The sequence below is a fragment of the Armigeres subalbatus genome, chromosome 2 (assembly GCF_024139115.2).
Source record: "Armigeres subalbatus isolate Guangzhou_Male chromosome 2, GZ_Asu_2, whole genome shotgun sequence".
In the NCBI taxonomy this organism is placed as follows: Eukaryota; Metazoa; Arthropoda; class Insecta; order Diptera; family Culicidae; genus Armigeres; species Armigeres subalbatus.
In genome coordinates, this window is record NC_085140.1 from 384876588 (window position 1) to 384896348 (window position 19761).

Below are 19761 nucleotides of genomic sequence, written 5' to 3' on the forward strand. Positions count from 1 at the left end.
AAGGCATTTGCACATTTGCAGTGCATCTGGGACATTGGGGTCATTCGCTGAAAACCTCGCCAAACAAACCCCCCCCCGAAAGTCATGAAACCCTGCTTGCTATATATCATACATGATTTTGCAACACGAATACAATAGCCAACATAAGCAGAACAGCAAGACCAATTCAATACTTCTTGAGCTTTGCGAGATGCCTGTGCAGCCAGAAAAGTGATTACTTTTGTATGGGACACCAGCTTGCGACATATCAAGCTCCTCATGAAACCTGGTGTCTTCAGCACAGCGCAGCCAGAAAAATGGTCATGGGGGGAGGTGGGGGCTGGATCTGAAAAAAAAATATTGTTTGCGAGGGTTCGAAAATAAATTTTCTTCCAAAAATTTTGTCTCTTCCAAAACTCCCCCCGTGGCTTCGCCACAGGTAAGTGGATATCGTTTGGTTGTTTTGAAACAAAGACTCAATGAAAGATACTTACACAGCATCTAGATACATTGGCCAAAATTTTTTTAAGGGTAAATATGCTATTTGATATTTTGGGGCCTTCCTTAGCCGTGCGATAAGATGCGCGGCTAAAAAGCAAAACCATGTTGAACAAAGCTGGATAAGATTCCCAGTTCGGTGCAGAAAAGAATGCTCCGAAACACACAGTAGATTATTTGAAGAAAACAAAATCTTTCAGTTTGGTGTGTCGCAAGCTGTTTTCAGAATCAATTAAACGGCCACTTCCCTGGGGTCATAAAGTTCCCAGGGGACCCCCGGAAGTGGCCGATGTGCCCAGATGTTCTGCAAATGTCTTCTATTGTATTTGTATTGCAAAATCATGGAGTTCGATGTGTCGAAAGCTGGGTTTCAGAGCCGCACTTCCAAAATTACCACTTCCCTGAGGGAACCAGGTTCCCAGGGAACCTCCGGAAGTGGTCAATGCGCTCAGAAGTTCTTTAAATGTCTCCTATTGTATTTGCGTTGCAAAATCATGAAGTTTGATGTGTCATAAGCTGGATTTCAGAATCAATCATATAGTGACCACTTCTCTTGGGGCATCAGGTTCCCAGGGAACCTCCGGAAGTAGCCAATGTGGTCAGATGTTCTGCAAATGTCTTCAATTGTATTTGCGTTGCTAAATCATGAAGTTCGTGGTGTCGCAAGCTGGGTTTAGGAATCAATCAGAAAGTGACCACTTCCCTGAGGGTACCAGGTTCCCAGGGAACTTGCGGAAGTGGCCAATGTGGTCTGATGTTTTGCAAATGTCTCCTATTGTATTTGCGTTGCAAAATTATGAAGTTTGATGTGTCGCAAGCTGGGTTTCAGAATCAATCAAAAAGTGACCACTTCCCTGAGGGCTTCAGGTTCCCTGGGACCCTCTGGAAGTGGCGAATGTGCACAGTTACTCTGCAAATGTCTTCTATTTTATTTGTGTTGCAAAATCATGAAGTTTGATGTGCCGCAAGCTGGGTTTCAAAACAACTCAAAAAGTGACCACTTCCCTGGGGGAACCAGGTTTCCGTAACATCTGTAACCGGATTTTGGAGGTCCAAACGTGCACTTTCCATTCACACTATTGCAAAATGATGAATAAAAACGATTGCCTCATTATTGAGAGCATTTACTACTAGTTATCTACGATTAAAAGGAAGCTGACCTATTTTTAACCTTATTTGACCCAGGGGACCCCCTCGATAAAACCGTACCCAAGGACCGAATCACCAAATCAATACATCTACACAAAAATATAGGGTTTAATGCATCTTTCCTCCAAATTTCATGCAAATCGGTCAAAAAACAAGAGAACGGTGGATTTTACAATTTGAAATCGTAACCCATGCCGAAACGGATTAAAGAATTTCTCTTTTAATAGAACTTTTTAATGAAGAAGAGCGTTTTGGCAGAAAGCCGTTTGAAAGTTGCTTGGCCGAATATGTAGTTTGACCGAACATACCATTTGGTTGAAGCCTAGCCGAAGTCTAGCCTAAAGGAATTTGGCTCAAAATGTCATTTAGTCAAACATTTCCTTTGGCTGAAAAAAAAATTGCCGAAAGTTTCGTTTGGCTGAATTGATTATTCTGCAACAAAAAATCGTTTAGCAGAATTGGTCATTTGGCAGAAAATGTCGTTTAGCGGAAATGGCTCTTTCTACTATAAGACCATTTCTATCAAATGGCATTCGACCAAATGACCTGTTAGAGCAAAACACTTTTTTGGTCAAATTACCAGTTCGGCCGAATATCCCTTTTGGCTGCTTGTCGCTTTCGGTCACAAGACATCTTTGGTAAAACCATTTTCGGCCTGACAATCGTTTCGGACAAACATTCAAGTCGGCCAGATGGATGTAGGCCAGATGACTTTCAGCTTTATGCGTTATTCGGCTAAATGGAATTCGAATAAATGGTGACACCGTGTGACGGCCAAACGACAAGAAGGCCGAAGGCCAAATACCGAGAAGTGTTTGACCGAAAATGTCATTAGACCGAAAAAATCATTGGGTCAAAACCCATATGGCCGAAAATGTCATTAAACCGAAATGGACATACCGGCGAAATTTATATACGGTCGAACTGGCCGAAAAAGTCGTTTGACCAAATGGCCAATTTGACCGAAAATACCATTTGCCGAAATGGTGCTTTGGCCGAAAAGATCATCTGGCCGCAAAGGTCGTTTCTTCCAAACGACCATCTCGGCCAAACAGCATATTCGTCCAAATGTTATGTTAGAGTAAGCGGCTTTACGGCCAAATTATCAGTTCAGCCGTATGTTACTTTGGCCAAATGCAATTTTTGGCCAAACCATTTTTCGCCCAAACGTTAATTATAGCCAAATGCAATACGGCTAGATGACTTTCGGCTTAACGGCCAAACAGTTGTTAGGCGAATGATTTTCGACCAACGAGCTCTCTGTTTTTGAATAATTTCCCATAGAATTTTCGAAGATTTTTTTTATAGATATTAGAATGAATATCCCATACAAATCAAAATAAATTCTTTAAAATTCCGAATAATTTTCCGTAAATATGCCGAACAGTTTTCAGTGAAATTCAAAAAATTTACGTAGAAATTATAAATAGTTTTAATGGAAATTCTTGAGAATTTTTCATTAAATAAAAAACCAGAATAATAGAAAGAAGTTGGAGTTTGAGGGTTCGAGTCCCTCCAAGACACTTGGATTCTTTTCCGCAAATTTTATATCAATTTGTCCATTTCGAAACATATGCTGTGCATATGAACAGCCAAAATATTCAACAAAAAAAAAGATTTTCGTGCGGCCGAGTTGCCGAATAATATACATTAATACGTCGAGCTGGAATATATTCCTTCTATTAAGAGTTCGGTTTTGGAGTGATCATATAGACTTTACGTATTCTTGGTATACGAGAAAGGCAAAAATCCGTGCAAATTCCAATGAATTTCATTTGGAAATTTCGAACAATCTTTCGTTGAAATCCAAAGATTTTTTAAATGAAATCCACATTTTGAACATTTGCCGCTGAAAATCTTAAGATTTTTGGAAATTCCGGAGAATTTCTCGTGAATATTCAAGACAGTTTTCGTGAATCTTCCGCGGATATTCCGAAGCATTTTCAGTGTAAACTTCGGAGAATGTTCAACAAAAACTCATAAGAAATTTTCTATGAACATTCCGAACATTTATCTGTAGAAATTTGTAACAATTTGCCGTGAAAATTAATAACAGCTTCTCATGTAAATTTTGAAGAACTTTCGGCGGAACCAACTTCCAACAAATTCTCGAAACTTCAAAGTAGATCTCGTGGAAAATCCAAAAATAATTACCAAATAAGTTTACACAAAAAAACTTGGAAAATTTTCTGGGGAAGTTCATTAGTTTCTTCCAGCGGAATTCGAAAGATTTTTCCGTTAGGCTCTGAATGCAATGGAACGGAAAGGCAACGGTAACGGCAGGATTTGATATAAAGCTTCTGTCAAATCCTGCAGTTACCGTCGCCGTTCCTTTCCATTGCGTTCGAGGCTTTAATGTCTTGAAAATATTCCAAAAAAATGCAGAACTTTTTTTTTAATCAACGATATAAAAAATTTGCTTCGCCGATGAACTCCGCCGCCGCTGACCAAAATTTTGACAAACGCCGCCGCCGACGATTTTTGAACCGGCGCACACCTCTACTTTTAGCTAATAATTTTTTGTTTCGTGGGAAACTGTTTATTGTTTATGGAAATTTTATAATTATTTGTCGCTTGTACTCTGATCTATTTATTGTCAATTCCTAATTTTTAAGGGAAAGTTTTTATTTTAGTCATTGTGGAACGCATTAAACATTGTGTACATTTCGGTGTGGTGTGTCGTCCTGCTCGAGATGTGGTTCGCCTGGAGTCCGGTTGGCCAAAGTTACGGAGCTCTACGGAACAGAAGACAGAAAAAAATGTTTGAAATCAATCTTGAATTTCAAAAAAATTTCAAAGAAAAATTTCTTGAATGTGGTCTTCAATTATTGAAATAATTTCTTGTGTATTAATCCGCTTATATGATATTTTTAGTACCAGTTATGCGGTTTATTTTTTATTGTTTTTAATTAAGGTTTGACACCATGAAGAAAACCATTGAAAAAATCAAATGGTATGAAAATGTGATGAAAATAATATACACCTAAAAAGTGACCCCATTTTACAAATTAAAACATACACTTGGCCTCATAAATGACCATGAGCATCCTTTTCTTCTCACTACATTTCAAGTATCCTTCACTGCAACCGGTTCCAAACTGTGCCAGTACAAATTTGAACATCTGCGCGGACCAAACACATTCCAGTGGCATGCATCAGCCGCATGCAGTTTTAGTAGATGATCTAACTGAAATCTCGGTGCCCATTTCCAAGTGGATGTGAGTTCGAAGAGGTTTACTTTCACTTTTGCGTGTGATGCTCAAAGTGGTGACTGGAATTTTTTTTTCGCCTGCAGATTCCATGCCTGCAAAAAACCGGTAACGATCTTCGTTTCACTACCCGATTGCATTGCATCATCGCCAGTATTATGATGCATCAACTACGTCCATCAAAACGTAAACGGTTCTTTTCCAACCACAGCAGGAGTTTAGGCGAATCCGGTTCGAATCTACTATAAAGAAATGAATGAACTCAACTTCTCGTCTGGCGTCTGCTGAGGGGAAGAAAAATGTTAGAAGGCGGACAGCAAAAACTGCGACACTTTACAGTCCAAGAAAAAGAGGTCATTAATACTTAATACCCCTCAATTACCCTGCGTAATGTTTCATGTAGAAAAACGACTCCTCTCGTCTGCTTCGTGGGACCATCCGTCCGGAACTTGAGCGATGGCGATGGGATGTGTCGTACGCCTCTTCTGGGATTTCAACCAAACTGCCAGCCTCGTTCGGAAGCAAAGATGTTCTTCAACTGTCATACGACCACATGGCATGGTGCCATCGTTGTCGTCGCCGTCGTCAGTGCATATTGCGCGATAAATTTGTCTCCTGTTCTATTGCTACTTCTCGTGTCGCGCTACTTGAACTCAACGAAACAACCGACCGACGACGACGACGTTCCCAACCCCAACCACGAGTCGAAGGATGCTGTACAAAATAAACAAATTATTGTGTAAGACAGGATAAGACCGTGCGGTGCGGCGAAGGATCAAGTGTGAGAAAAGAGCAAACGAATGATGCTACTTTTGTGCCTCTTGGTTGCACAAGGCGTTTGGTCTTGGGTAGATACATGTTTGCAGCTCAGAGCCTCGGGTGCTCCGGGAGTAACTGAGGTGGAAGACAATTGCTGAAATCTTGAGCCTTAGAGCATCTCGTGGTCTTGGTAGGAAGAATTTGATATGGCCTAAGCAATAGTGTGATCCTGATTTATATCAGACTTGAAACGAGTTGCTGTCAATTGATGAGATGCAGCTCTATTTTACATGACACAGTTCTACAAACCTTTCCTTTTCTGTACTATTTAAAAAAAAAAATTTCTACTCTTTTACGCGATGCTTGAATTTGCTAACTTATTGTCGCCTGTATGTCAAACATGTCAGAGTGAAGTTAAAAATTGACAGCATTGAATGCATAAACCTCTCTTCGATCGCCAATTGTTGATTCTTTCTCTATCTCTCTGAGATATCAGAATGAATCGATTAATTTGTTTTTAATTTCGCTGTATATCAGTAACATATTATCATATGAGCAACACCCTAACAAACTCACATGATTTTACCCCGAAGAATATGTTGATGGTCTCCCACCTGAGGGAATACGAGACAAGTGCAACAATTTTTCTTGTTCAACCGAGCGCGCGATTGTTAACTCTGACTGATGAGAATTTCTAATGTCTTCAAGAGTTCATTTCCATTCCTTTTCCGCCCTGAAAAAAAATTCACAAAAATTTCAATATTTCTCTCCGCTTTAAATCATTACACTTCAAGCACATCCCATGTGTTAATATTTATCTTTAATTAAAAAATAATAACTCAAGGATTTTCACACTCTGCTCGAGTTCTACTTCATACCATACCCGGCCGGCGAGCAAGCCCATCCCGAAGACGACCTGCATGCTGGTGGTGGGGCAAAATTGGATTCCGGAAACAAACACGAGTCTTTCTACCAGCCAAACTGCTGCACCTCTCAGGCAAACTTTCTCCTTTACGGTGTCGGTTGTGCCCCTTTTTCTCGCTCGAGGACAGGCACATTTCACCGCTGACTAAGCATCCCATAAAAAATGGTGATTTTTGGGAATGGAAATTTATTTTTTAAATAATCAAATAGATGCTTCCTACGTCTAATGAATCAATCTTTTTATTTTATTATTTATGAAGAACAAAAAAAAATCATGGAAATTGCAACACCATTGGCGTCTATTTCACTGATTGTGTAATAGCAAAACGCATAATTAACTAATACTCAGTTTCCATTTGAATACATTGCGTTTCTTGTTTTTTTACTACCAATTTTTCAGTTGAAAGTTTGATAAAAAAATACTTCTAAAAACTATAATAATTCGCACCATTAACAAAAATATCCAAATGCAGGGTTAAAAATCAATTATTTTATTTTTTCAAGATTTGTCTTAATCTGAAAACATATTTTATCAAATTTTCAGTTTTATTTAATTTTTTAAACAAATTTAATGGTTTGACCAATTCAAATTTTTATGCAAATTGAAGCATGTGTCCTTGTTAATTAAATTTTACAATTTACCTTCAATAAATGAAATATCTCATATTATGAAAACTATATTTAGTTTAGCACATTTCACCGCATGTGAATCATTCCGGCTTCTCAAGCACACGATGAGAACGAATAACAACGATGACGACGAACGTCTGGATGCAGAGGCTGGTTGGCTCTCATTTGTATTAGTTTTACATTTAAAGAATATTTGCAAATGAATTATGGTGTACGGGCATGAGGCACGGTTGCTGTGTCCGTTCCTTTTTCGACCGTTGTCGGATGATTGCTTGGTCCTAGATCTCTCAGGAAGAACATTTAAAAATTAAATTTATTTCGATGAATGAAGTTAAGGCAATCTAACATTTAATTTCCTCATTTTCACGTTTCAGCTTTGACCGCGATCAGCCGTTCACCTTCCAGCTGGGAGCCGGACAAGTAATCAAGGGATGGGACCAAGGACTGACTGATATGTGTGTCGGTACGTAACAGAACTTGGGCTTCAATGTCAACAGCGTATAACGACATTATATTCTATTTTAGGCGAAAAGCGTAAACTTAGCATTCCACCAGAGTTGGGTTACGGAGAGCGCGGAGCCGGAAACGTGATCCCTGGAGGTGCCACTTTGGTGTTCGAAGTTGAGCTGATTAATATTGGCGATACTGCGCCAACCACCAACGTGTTCAAGGAAATCGATGAGAACAAGGACATGCAGCTGAGCCGCGAGGAGGTAGGTTGAAACGGATTTTCTATGATTAGTAATATAGGGGGACAATGCTGAAATGATCCCCTTGAAATAATTATCAGAACTTGAATTGGAACACTTTACCGCGCGCAGCACCATTTCTGGCATCTCATTCGAAATCTAAATCAGTTAAATTATTATATATCTAGATTTATTCATTCATTTAGTTTGCACTGAATCAACAATTTGAAGCCATAATACACGATTCGAGGCTGCATCTCTCCATCCTCGGTTGCGCCCCACGCTTGCCGAATTGATTTGTACTTAGTACGCCCACTCAGCTCGCTGCGCTCCACTCCTTCTTGTACCTACCGGATTGGAAGCAAACACCATTCTTGCAGGGTTGCTGCCCAACATACTTGCATCATGCCCTGCCCATCGTACTTTTCCAGCTTTCTTGGTCGCCACACTCTGCCAAAGATGGTCGTACCCTAGTAACATTTTGGTTTTATAATATTCTTGAAGAGTAAAATATGGTCTTCAAAAGCGTTATTATTCTTCTTCTTATTGGCATTACTCCCCCCACTGGGACATTGCCGCCTAGCAGCTTAGTGTTCATCACGCACTTCCACAGTTGTTAACTGCGAGGTTTCTAAGCCGAGCTACCATTTTTGCATTCGTATATCATGAGGCTAACACAATGATACATTTATGCCCAGGGAAGTCGAGAAAATTTCCAATCCGAAAATTTCTCAGACCGGACCGGGAATCGAACCCAGCCACCCTCAGCATGGTCTTGCTTTGTAGCCGCGCATCTTACCGCACGGCTAAGGAATGCCCTTTCAAAAGCGGTATAAAACCTAAAATGTTACTGAGGTAAGCACGGGACTTTCGAATATTCCGAGTGCTTGCAATCGGACTTAAGTCCTCATCGAGCAAGGCCCAAATTTCATTTCCGTTTCATGTGACTGTAAATCTCTTTTTACTACCGTTTCTTCTCATCAGGACTCGTCAGGACTGCAGTCGTCACCACCAGTCCAACTTTCGTTGCAAACAATCTGACTGAACATGGTGAAAATAATACCCCGGCTCTCCGCATGACTCCTTATACGGCAATCTTGAACAACAGGCGCGAAAGTTCATCACCTTGTCGTAGTCCCCAGTAAGATTTGAACTAACTGGAGTGTTCGTCGGAAATCTTCACAACATTTTGCACACCATCCATCGTTGCTTTTATCAGTCTGGTAAGCCGGGAAAGCTGTTAACGCTTTATGTTCTTCCATAGCCCTGCGCGATCTGTACTGTTGTATGCTGTCTTGGAATCGATGAACAGCTGGTCAGTTGGGATTTGGTATTAACAGCATTTATGAAGGGTTTGCCGTACAATAAAGACCTGGACCGTCGTCAAGCAGCCGTCAACGAAACCTGCTTGATAACTTCCCACAAACTCATCCACTATTAATGATAGACGACGGAAGACAAAGTTTGTTGAAATCGTTCTCAATTTATAACGAACAACGATGAGAGGGAGGCAAAAATTTCTTCAGATCATTACAAATCATGAAAACAAGTTTCACGCAGATGCATACATGTGAAAAAACAGAATCGGATATGCAGCCCCCACCAAGAGGTTATGATAAAATGCTTCGCTCTAGCTAATTTTTCTTCGGGAACCATATTTTTCTCGCACAGCTGTGTAAAACAAGTTGAAATTCATCATCAGGACCTTACCTAAGATTGATCATAGGTGGGCAAGAATCTATGACAGTTTTTTTTTTGTGTTTTTAGTTTTTTCGAACTTTGGCTCCGTTCAACGTTTTGTCCTTTCGACCATTTGTCTCGTTAGTCATTTTGTCCTTTCGACTTTTTGTCTCTTTCGACTCTTTCGAACTTTTGTCCTTTTCGACCTTTTGTCCTTTCGACCTTTTGTCTTACGACGCTTTGTCCCTAACTCGGTGGGCGGTGAGCGGGGTTTCGTGAAAAAGGGTACAAAAAGAGTTTTTTTTTCTTATTTTGCTTTTATCTGAAAATCCTACCCATTTTAAATTGCAGCTTTCCAAAAAGGTTATGTAGGAAGGCGTGTGTTTTGACATGAGGCATTGTTTAGTTTAGAACTTATCCGCTAGGTAGTTTTATATATGAAATCATTAATTTAGACTAACTCAATATATTCTGATAAATGGAATTTCCTGCATTGTAAATATTTCTATCGCACAAATTAGAAATTTGTATAAAATATGAACTTTGCCATCTGGTCGGAATGAACTGTCTTGTGACGGAAAAAATAATTACGAATTTACAATCAGGCGGCGCTAGTGTGCTTGCATTGCAATATTCTTGCATGTGTGAAATATTGCTCTAGCTTAAGATCCTTCGTACATACATCAAAGTTGTATTCGGTAAAAATGTCGACACACTTCTTCTGCGAGGTGGTGCTAGTGAGCAGTTATATTTGAGTATATTGTTCCTTGAGAGATCTGTATTTTGAAACGAAGTATTTTTGAAGTCCACTAGGGTAACTGCACCAGTTTAGACCATGTTTCTAATTTGGTCAGTTTCTCGCATAACTCGGAAAATAATGCAACTTTCGAGGGATTTATAAGCTCAAACAGGAGATATATCCCTTATGCTTCTTCTCATGTTGAAACTGATCCATAGTTTTTGGAAAATATGCATTTTTTATTTTATGCATTATTTTCCTCGCGCGCCGGTTATAATTTTTTTAAATTCCGAATAAATCTCCGTAAAAATCGCTATACGCTTGCTTTGTTTTTAATCGCAACGAAAAATGAGCGCCAGATAGTCGCCTAAGAAAAACATACTTCCAAAAAAAGAGACATCTATGAGAGCCTTGGAAAATTATCGCACTAGCTGTCATTTTGTTGCAAGGCCCAATACATTTTTTGACAAGAACTGCTTCCTGACTGAAATTTCCATCTAAGCAAACGATGATCGTACCTGTTACGAATGACATTCATTTAGTTGTTTATTTTTAATCTAGGATAGGATGTGCCAATTAGTCATTAAAAATCGTACACAGATAGAAAAAGTTGTTGAAATTTCCACTAAAGTAATGCACATAAAGGGAATGCCAGAAAGACCGTAAATTTAAACGACATTATCATCTGCACGTATGTAATTTGTCACTATTTATACGAAGAAGTGTCATAATGCTATGTAATTTGCATACATTTAGTTGATGATGTTCACAAAGTTGACATTCCTCGCATTTTTACATCTGTAACGGGACAAAAAAACATTTTCTGGGAGACAACGACGAGAGGAAGACATACGGAACCCGAGCAAAGTCTGAAAACATAATGAGAGCATATAGAAAACATATTTTGATATTGATATCAAATCGAAATCATAATTTGTTTTCAAATATGAATCATCATGATTGATTACATATTTTGATATCATTTTGCTGTTGATTTCTAAATTGTATGATCTGACATCAAACTGTGTACTTATTTTGTTATCGGATCCAATATCAAAATTAGTTTTCGATTTGCTCTCATCGATAGCAGGAATAGTTTTCGATTTGATGTCACAGTAAAATTTTTCTGCTGTAGATTTTGATCTTTTAACCGTTAAAACGACCAAAAGGATATCAACCTGAATTATCAAAAATAGGCGATTTCACAACAACAAAATTAGTTATCGATTTGCTCTCAAGCTTTGCTCGGGAAGGGATTAACGACAGACATTGAAATGTACAACAGGAGGAAGACATTCGTAATGGGGTACGACAGACAAGGGAATGGGCAGACAATGATTACAGTCTTGGATCAGCAACTTTCAAAAATTGGTGGACCCAAGGGGCAACTAACTCTAAACTTTCGACAGTATCCAAAAATACTAACAAATACTAGCGAAAAACTACGTCGTATCTACGGTAAATTGATCGAAGAGCCCTGGTTGGGAAAACATAGAACACAACGCCACCCAGTCTATACAGTCCACCCAGTTTTAGGCAACACATTATTTCAGTCTTCTTTAAAGTCTTAAAAAATCACTGAACAACTATTTCTATTACTATCACTTTTTGAGCAACTTTTGGGGCCCACGTTTTGGTTTGGTGGTATTAGAAACATAAAATGCGGTTTGAAAGTTTTCTAGAATCTGTGGAAGGTAGACATCAGGTGTTTCCTATACGAGGGAGCACTGTTGAAGATTTCCTGACGAATCAATGTGAAAAATCTATCGAAGGTGATTTTCCGATCGTAAATATCACCTTCCATAGCGTCCACCTTAGCCAAAGAGTCCGCTTTCTCCGTTCCCGGGATCGAGCAATGAGAAGGGACCCAAAGCTTTCCGTATACCATTCAGAAGATACGCTGAGTGCTTAACCGGTTTCATTGACCGAACAGCCTTCAAGGAACTTAGACTGTCGGTGAAGATGTAAAAGTGGCCAGGAGGTAGGGACGCGCTCGAGTGAATAGTGTATAGTTGTTAGCTCAGCAGTATACACGGAACATCGGTAGTATGTTTCATTCCCTAGATTTTATTAATAAGACGACACAATTCTTTAGAGAAAGGAATAGATATAGGGGCGGAAAATAACCGAAAAATCCATCGATTATAATTTAGTTGGAATTTGGGATTCAACAACCATATCGCCAATGATCTTGTGGTTCATCAGTTGCAACTGTATCCAATACTACGATTGGATCTATAGTTATTCTTTAATTTCACGATTCATATAACATGCTGTAAAAAATTTGCTTCCGGACCTTTCGGACATGGAGGCTTTCGCGGTACTTTCAAGCGTCTTATCAGGTCAAGAACACTTGCCCTAGTACGACCGAACAAAGGGAAACAAACGCGCGTGATTGTTTGCTATATTGATGATGGATCTGGGTCATTTGGCATAAAGTCATTTGGCATAACGCCATTTGGCATAATGGTCATTTGGCATAATTTTGAACTGCAAGAAAGGAGTGAGTCATTTGGCATAATTTCGAACTGTGAAAGCGAAAGGGATATTTCATAGTAGGTCGTAGATAAAGTAGGTCGAGGCTGTTTTCTGATAAATTTAGACGGATGGTAGACATTTTCCGGAAGAACGGAATAACAAAACGGCAGAATCACTTCCGAGGGAGTGCCATCATTGACTTATTCCGGCCACATACCTACTTTTAAAGTAGGGATTACATCCACCATTGCTTCAATCCGGGCATGCGCCTTAAGACCGGATCAAATCCACCATTGCCTTAATTCGGGCAAGCGCCTAACTTTAAAAACTCAAGCAACACACTTGTCGTAGACGAGTTACTAAAACCAATCAAGTCATATGAGTTATTGCAACCAAATCAATCTGAATAGTGCTACTCGGGGAAGAAATCACACCTACCATTGATTTATTCCCGGAAAGCGCCTACTTATAAAGAAGGAGTCACATCCACCATTGCCATAATCCGGGCAGGGCCTACTTTTAAAGAAGGGATCACATCCACCATTGCCACAATTCTGGACACACACCTACTTTTAAAGAAGGGTTCACATCCACCATTACCTCAATCCGGGCAAGCGCCTTCTTTGAAGGAAGGAATCACATCCACCATTGTCATAATCCGGGCAAGCGCCTACTTTTTAAGAAGGAATCACATCCTCCATTGCCATAACCTATGCAAGCACCTACTTTTAAAGAAGGGATCGCATTCACCATGACCTTAATCCGGGCAAGTGCCTACTTTTAAAGAATGGATCACATCTTCCATTGCCTTAATCCGGTCACACACCTACTTCTAAAGAGGGGAATAAATCCACCACTGATCTAATTCGTGCATGCGCTTACTTTTGCATTGCATTACAAATACATTCTTTCCAATGTCTTTTTAATATTGTAATCGACGGGTGTTATATTCACTATTCCGGGGTGTTTCCCGCACCACTTAGTCACCATTTATCGAACGCAAAGAAAAATTATGCCAAATATCCGTTATACCAAATGACCGTTATGCCAAATAGCCTTTATGCCAAATGACCTTATGCCAAATGACTTTATGCCAAATGGCCCGCTCCCATGGATGATATACAGGTATTGTGAACACCCTGCGTTCTAAAAATTTGGAATTGTAGCGGATAGGATCGTTTCATAGATTGTCTATACCTATACTATTGTAATAAACAAATAGAAGCAACATTTATCATCGAATATTATGATATTCCGAACCAGATATCCAAAAAGCTGGTATGAAGTCTGAAGGCCGCTTACAATTGTTGGTCGTTTGAAAGTTAGATTTTTTTGGAGTCTGGGTCATTTGGCATAAAGTCATTTGGCGTAAAGCCATTTGGCATAACGGACATTTGACATAATTTTGAACTGCAACAAAAAAGTGGTAATTTTTTTCGTATAAATAGAGAAGAGCCTGGGGCCCTCCTTAGCCGTGCGGTAAAACGCGCGGCTACAAAGCAATACCATGCTGAGGGTGGCTGGGTTCGATTCCCGGTGCCGGTCTAGACAATTTTCGGATTGGAAATTGTCTCGACTTCCCTGGGCATAAAAGTATCATCGTGTTAGCCTCATGATATACGAATGCAGAAATGGTAACTTGGCTTAGAAACCTCGCAGTTAATAACTGTGGAAGTGCTTAATGAACACTAAGCTGCGAGGCGGCTCTGTCCCAGTGTGGGGATGTAATGCCAATAAGAAGAAGAAGAAGAAGAAGATGTAATCTTTTCTCAAGAGAAGGTGATTGCCCGGCATAAGGAGATGGTGGATATGATCCCTTCTTTAAAAGTAGGCGCTCGCTTGGATTAATGCAAATCCATCTACGATTGCCTTAATCTGAACAAGCGCCTGCGTTCATAAAAGGTACTGCATCCACGATTTCCTTAATCCGAGCAAGCGCACGAGCAAAATCACATCCACTATTGCTCATTTTTTGAATAAGGTTTTATATGTATACAGCCGTTTTAACATTTTTCTCCTCTCTCTGTAAAATTAGTTCCCAAGGCATTCAAAACTTAATTCATCGCTATATTTGTCTGCTTCATCCACAAATGCCTGAAAAAAAGTAAGGTTGAAACATAATCAGAAGAAAATTGGAAGATATTGGTTCTTGCATGAATTTCCTTGTTGTTGAAGGATAAACAACTCAATGGGAGTCATTGGCAACGTAGGAAATTAACGTTTGCTTGGACGGGATTTCCAGTTCAGTGTCTGGAAACAGTTCTTGTCAAATATTGTATAGGTTCTGCCATTGTGGCGAAAGTCTAAAGCTGGGGACATCTCTCACGGATGGATGCAAGATCAGCTGTGCGTAATACAAGAAAAGATAGATCATTTTGCAGGAAAAGTTGAACAAATGCAAAAATACTATGTTTTCATGAGTTTTGAAGAAAGCAATCAAGTTCAAACTAAAATCGATCTAGAGGGCGACGCAGCAATCAACTAAACGATTGACAGTTAGGTAAAAAAAAGGAACAACCCGAGCAAGATCGGGAAGGTTCGACTAGTTTAAAATATTTTCCAGAGATAATTTTAAAATTTCTGAGGAAATTAAGAAATACTCCCCGTGGAATATGAGAAATATTTCTCATGCAAATTTTGAACAGTTTTCTGTGGAAATTTCAAAGAATTTTAGGTGGAAACTTTCAAGAATTTATGACTATTTTTCGGTGGAAATTCTGAAGAATTCCATGTGAAAATTTTGGTAAATTTCTTGAAAAAATTAGAGATAATTTACCATGAAAACTACAGAGGTTTTCCTGTGGAAAGCGCAAGGATTTTTTTTTTTTAAACTTGTAGAGTTTTTTAATTATTTTCCCGCTGACTTTCCCAAATATTTTTTGTAGAAATTCCGAAGTTTCTCGTGGATATTTCGTACGTTTTTAAGACTATTTCTGGGAAGTTCTAAGGAATTTTCCATTAAAATCATTTCCCGAGAAAATTTTAAAGAATTTCTTATGCAATTTCAAGAGAAGCTTCTGAAAAAGCCGAAAAGTTTTAGATTTAGTAGAAAACATCAAAGAATTTTCCAACTCAACACAGAAAAATTTCCTGGTGAAACCCAAAATAGTTTAAAGTCGAAATCCAGTCTTTTACTTAAGTGAAATCTTGGTTCCCCTCCCCCCCTCTTTGTTCTTCATAGACAAACGTCGACTTTCATGTAATACCTCCCCCCTCAATTAAGAGTCTACGTGGTTAATGAACAGCCGCTTAGTCTCTTGCGCGATAGCCTATTGTGGATATCGTTTCGCATAGCAAACAGACAGCCTGGTGTTTCCAGGCCTGTTGGTTGTTGGCCTTCAGTAGAACTTGGTCACCCATCTGCACGTTACCGATCCGTTACCGATCCGGATCCATACGCTGTACACACAGTGGTCATATGGCTTCTGCTTCTGCTTCTTACGCAGGGAGTCATAACTTCAATCCCCGGCCCGTTCTATTCTCCTACTTTGTATGTCTCTGGAAATGGATTTATACCATTCACATTTTCTGTCCTATACCTTTAATTTGACTATTGGAATACAATTTGGTAATGCATGTGACGGTATGAAGAACAACTTCGGCAAGTTTTTATATTTTTTCATAATTTATATCAACCTTAATCATTATAGCAAATGCATTAAATCTTGCATTGAATACTAAATGTTTATAATATTCATATGCCATGTTTTTTGTTTTCAGATTCAGAGTTAGATTATTATTTATATGCTTTCATTTTTGTGTCCTTGTGCACCGACATGGTGTTCAATAGTATAGAATTTTTCTAAATTATTCCTATCGTAATATGTAGTATGAATTCTTCAACGAATAATGCGATAGCTATGTGCTCTAGCTCGGGAATCGTGTCTACCACCATTTATGTCGTCAAATCCACCCGATCATTCCATAAGATTCAATATGTTTCGTATCCAATGCGTATCCATTACAAAAATACGAAACAAACTTTGCTTTATGGAATATAAAAAGTCAGCATCTCATTTTCTGAATATTATCAACAGTTACAGATACAGTTAGATCAAGATATTTCGTTAGTTGAAAAAGTCAATGTAAGAAGCGATATCTGTTTTAAAAATCACTGCTGGACGAAGGTGGTTTAAAAAAGTTTTGTTTTAAATTTATTTATTAGATTAGGATTAGATTACTGAATCACTTTCCGTATATGAACACATTGTAATCGGTGGTATTCAGGAGTAATCTGTCAAGTTTTCTGAGTCTTTTCTTCTTCTTCAATGTCTCAACTAGTATTGAGGGCCGCACAGCAAATATATACAAACTCTATGGATTAGTTTTTATTGGAATATTCGTGCAATTACTGATATTATTATTTTATTATTTAGTATTATTTGATGAATATCTTCCTTTTATTCAATCTGGAGTAGGAACCATTAATATGTACAGTCAGTATAAGCTAAGCTAAGCTTATTCCGAATTTTATCCAAATCCAATCCCTTTTCATTTCAAACCCAAGCCAAATCTTATCAAATTCGGACCAAATCCAATACTAACCTTGTCCAACACCGATCTATATGTTTTTTAAATTCAATAATCCAATCCAAATCCGATCCATTTCAATTCCAAATGAACTTTAATCAAAGCCATCCATTCATATCCATTCCAAATTCCATCAAATTCTAATCCATTTTAAATCTACTCCAGACCCATTCCAATCCAATTCAAATATAATCCAAATCCTATTCAAACCTGTTCCAAATCCAATTCAAATTCAAGTCAAATCCAATTCTGATCCAATCATTCATTCCAAAGCCAATCCAATTCAAATACGAAGCCAATCCAATTCAATACGAAGTCAATTCAAAGTTTAATTGAATTCCAAACCAAACCCAATTCCAGTCCAAACCAATTCCAACCCAAAACCATTCCTAATATACTCCAGATTAAACCTAAACCAAATTCAATCCAAAACTAATCTAAAGTCAATCCAAATACAATGAAATCCATTCCAAATCCAATTATAATCCATTCCAAATCCAATCTGAAGCCAATTTTAATCTATTCCAGTTCTATTTTTAAATCTTTCTAAATACAATCGGAACCTAATCCAAATCCTTTTTAAATTCAATCCACATGCATTGCGAATTCATTTTAAATCCAATCCAATTTCAATTCATTCCTAATCCAAAATTGAATCCAAATCCGTTTGAAACCCAATCCAAACCTAATGTAAGTTCAATCCAGATTCATTTTAAATCCAATTCTAATCCACTCCAAGTTAGAAATGTATGCTCAAACCGAACAAAAAATCACGTCGGCCGAAAAACTTCTAGCCGCACCGTGCTGCCAAAAAGCCAGGAACTTATTTTTAAGTATGGAAATAATCCTGCATCGTTAATATACACATTCATTTTAATCAAAACGCTCATGTTATTATCTATGATACTGCCATCCGTCTTTTTATTACATCTTTTCAGAAACCAAGAAGTCTATTTTTCGATCTTTGAACCAGAATGAAAAATATTCCGAACTATCGGTTTTCCATCTCTGAAGACAGCATACATCCAAAACTAGCTGGTGTTGAAGAAAGAACCTCCTTCATCCAGGACATGCGAATTGAAACTTGGTGAGAGAATTCCATTATATATTACATATATATATATATTATATATACATTTACCAAATTATATTGAAACCATATGATTATTACCAAACAAAAAACCATCAGGGTACCCGATTGAAGCGATTTGGATAGGAAGAGTGGAATCGCCAACTTCCTATTGTTAACATCTCGTGGATAAAGGGCGGGCTCTTCTCCCCATCTATTGGGTCAATCTGGGAAACGAGGGCTAGGTTATATTATTGTCTGTACTAACTTTCTTCTGGAAGGAGATTCTCTATTCATCCCGTGGATTCGCATAAGTGTCTCTGCTTATGGAACCACCCCACCCATTTTTGGCCCTTCATACAGGAGTTTGATGAAATACAAACAATAATATAATCATGATCAAATCGTTTGTCAGATATGGCCAGTGCTATCGGCAGGTGCCTTGCTACAATAGATGGTAGTATCATCATCATCATCATCATATACCTTTAATTTGACTATTGTAGCACTAGTTTGTTTGTGGACGCAGTAGCGCCCATGGCGATCGTTTTTTTTTTCAATATAAACGGTCCATTAATTCATGCATTAAAAAAAATCTAAATTTTCAACGTCTGTTGTCTGTGATTTTTTTCGTCAAATGCTGTGTCTGGTTGTCACTGGTTTTATTTTCTGCATCTGATAGTAAAAAAGAATTCAAGTGTCAAATATTTTATTTTTTGTGAGAATTTACCCGCGTGCTGCGTCTGGTTGGCTAGTCACCGGACAGACAAACAAGGCTATTATATATTTTATTCTGTGAGAAATGTAAATTAACGAAATGCTAGTTTCTGCATCCAATCAGAATAAAGTAACCAGATTATATGTTTTGAAAGCATATCCATCATTTCGTGGGGGATTTTTCTACTATTAACCCACAACACCCAGTATCATGTTTTATTTTATAGAAACAAATATCGTACAATCATTGGATATTTTGAATATAGAAATGTTTTACAATCTAGACCTCGAAGCCGTGCGGTAAGCGGCGCTGGGCGGCTGAGCATATTGAGTAGACTGTTCGGTATTGAATATGAGATGAGGGATCGATTTTCGCTCCAGCCGTGGAGACTATTCGGTATGCGCTAAAAAACACTGTCCTACTGGGTATTCTCCATTGTCAATTGTCCTATGTAAATGCCCGAGCAGCACACAAGTTGTCAGCCTGTTTCGTCTAACCATATACGACCAAATTGGTCATAAATGAATTACTGCAACCCAGAGCCGTAGCGTGGACTGCTAGCGCCCTTGGCGAAACCATGATTTGGCGCCCTCTTTTGATTATAAAAATGGGAAAATTTAACAACAATTTGATAATTTGAAATGCATGAACAGTAAAAATAGAAGGTTTAGTGGTTTAAAGATGCTTTAATCATCATTCAATACTGTGAA

The 19761-nt window shown here is 38.4% G+C and overlaps 1 protein-coding gene across 3 annotated transcripts in view; it reads left to right on the forward strand.

Annotated features, from left to right (window-relative positions):
- LOC134213157 (peptidyl-prolyl cis-trans isomerase FKBP2) overlaps positions 1–19761 on the forward strand; it is a 102364-nt gene that overhangs the window by 78082 nt on the left and 4521 nt on the right. For all 3 annotated transcript variants that reach the window (XM_062691819.1, XM_062691821.1, XM_062691820.1), the window contains exons 3-4: positions 7523–7611; positions 7674–7861. In XM_062691819.1, coding sequence (XP_062547803.1) covers positions 7523–7611; positions 7674–7861 — 277 coding nt within the window. The remainder of the gene's footprint in view (positions 1–7522; positions 7612–7673; positions 7862–19761) is intronic.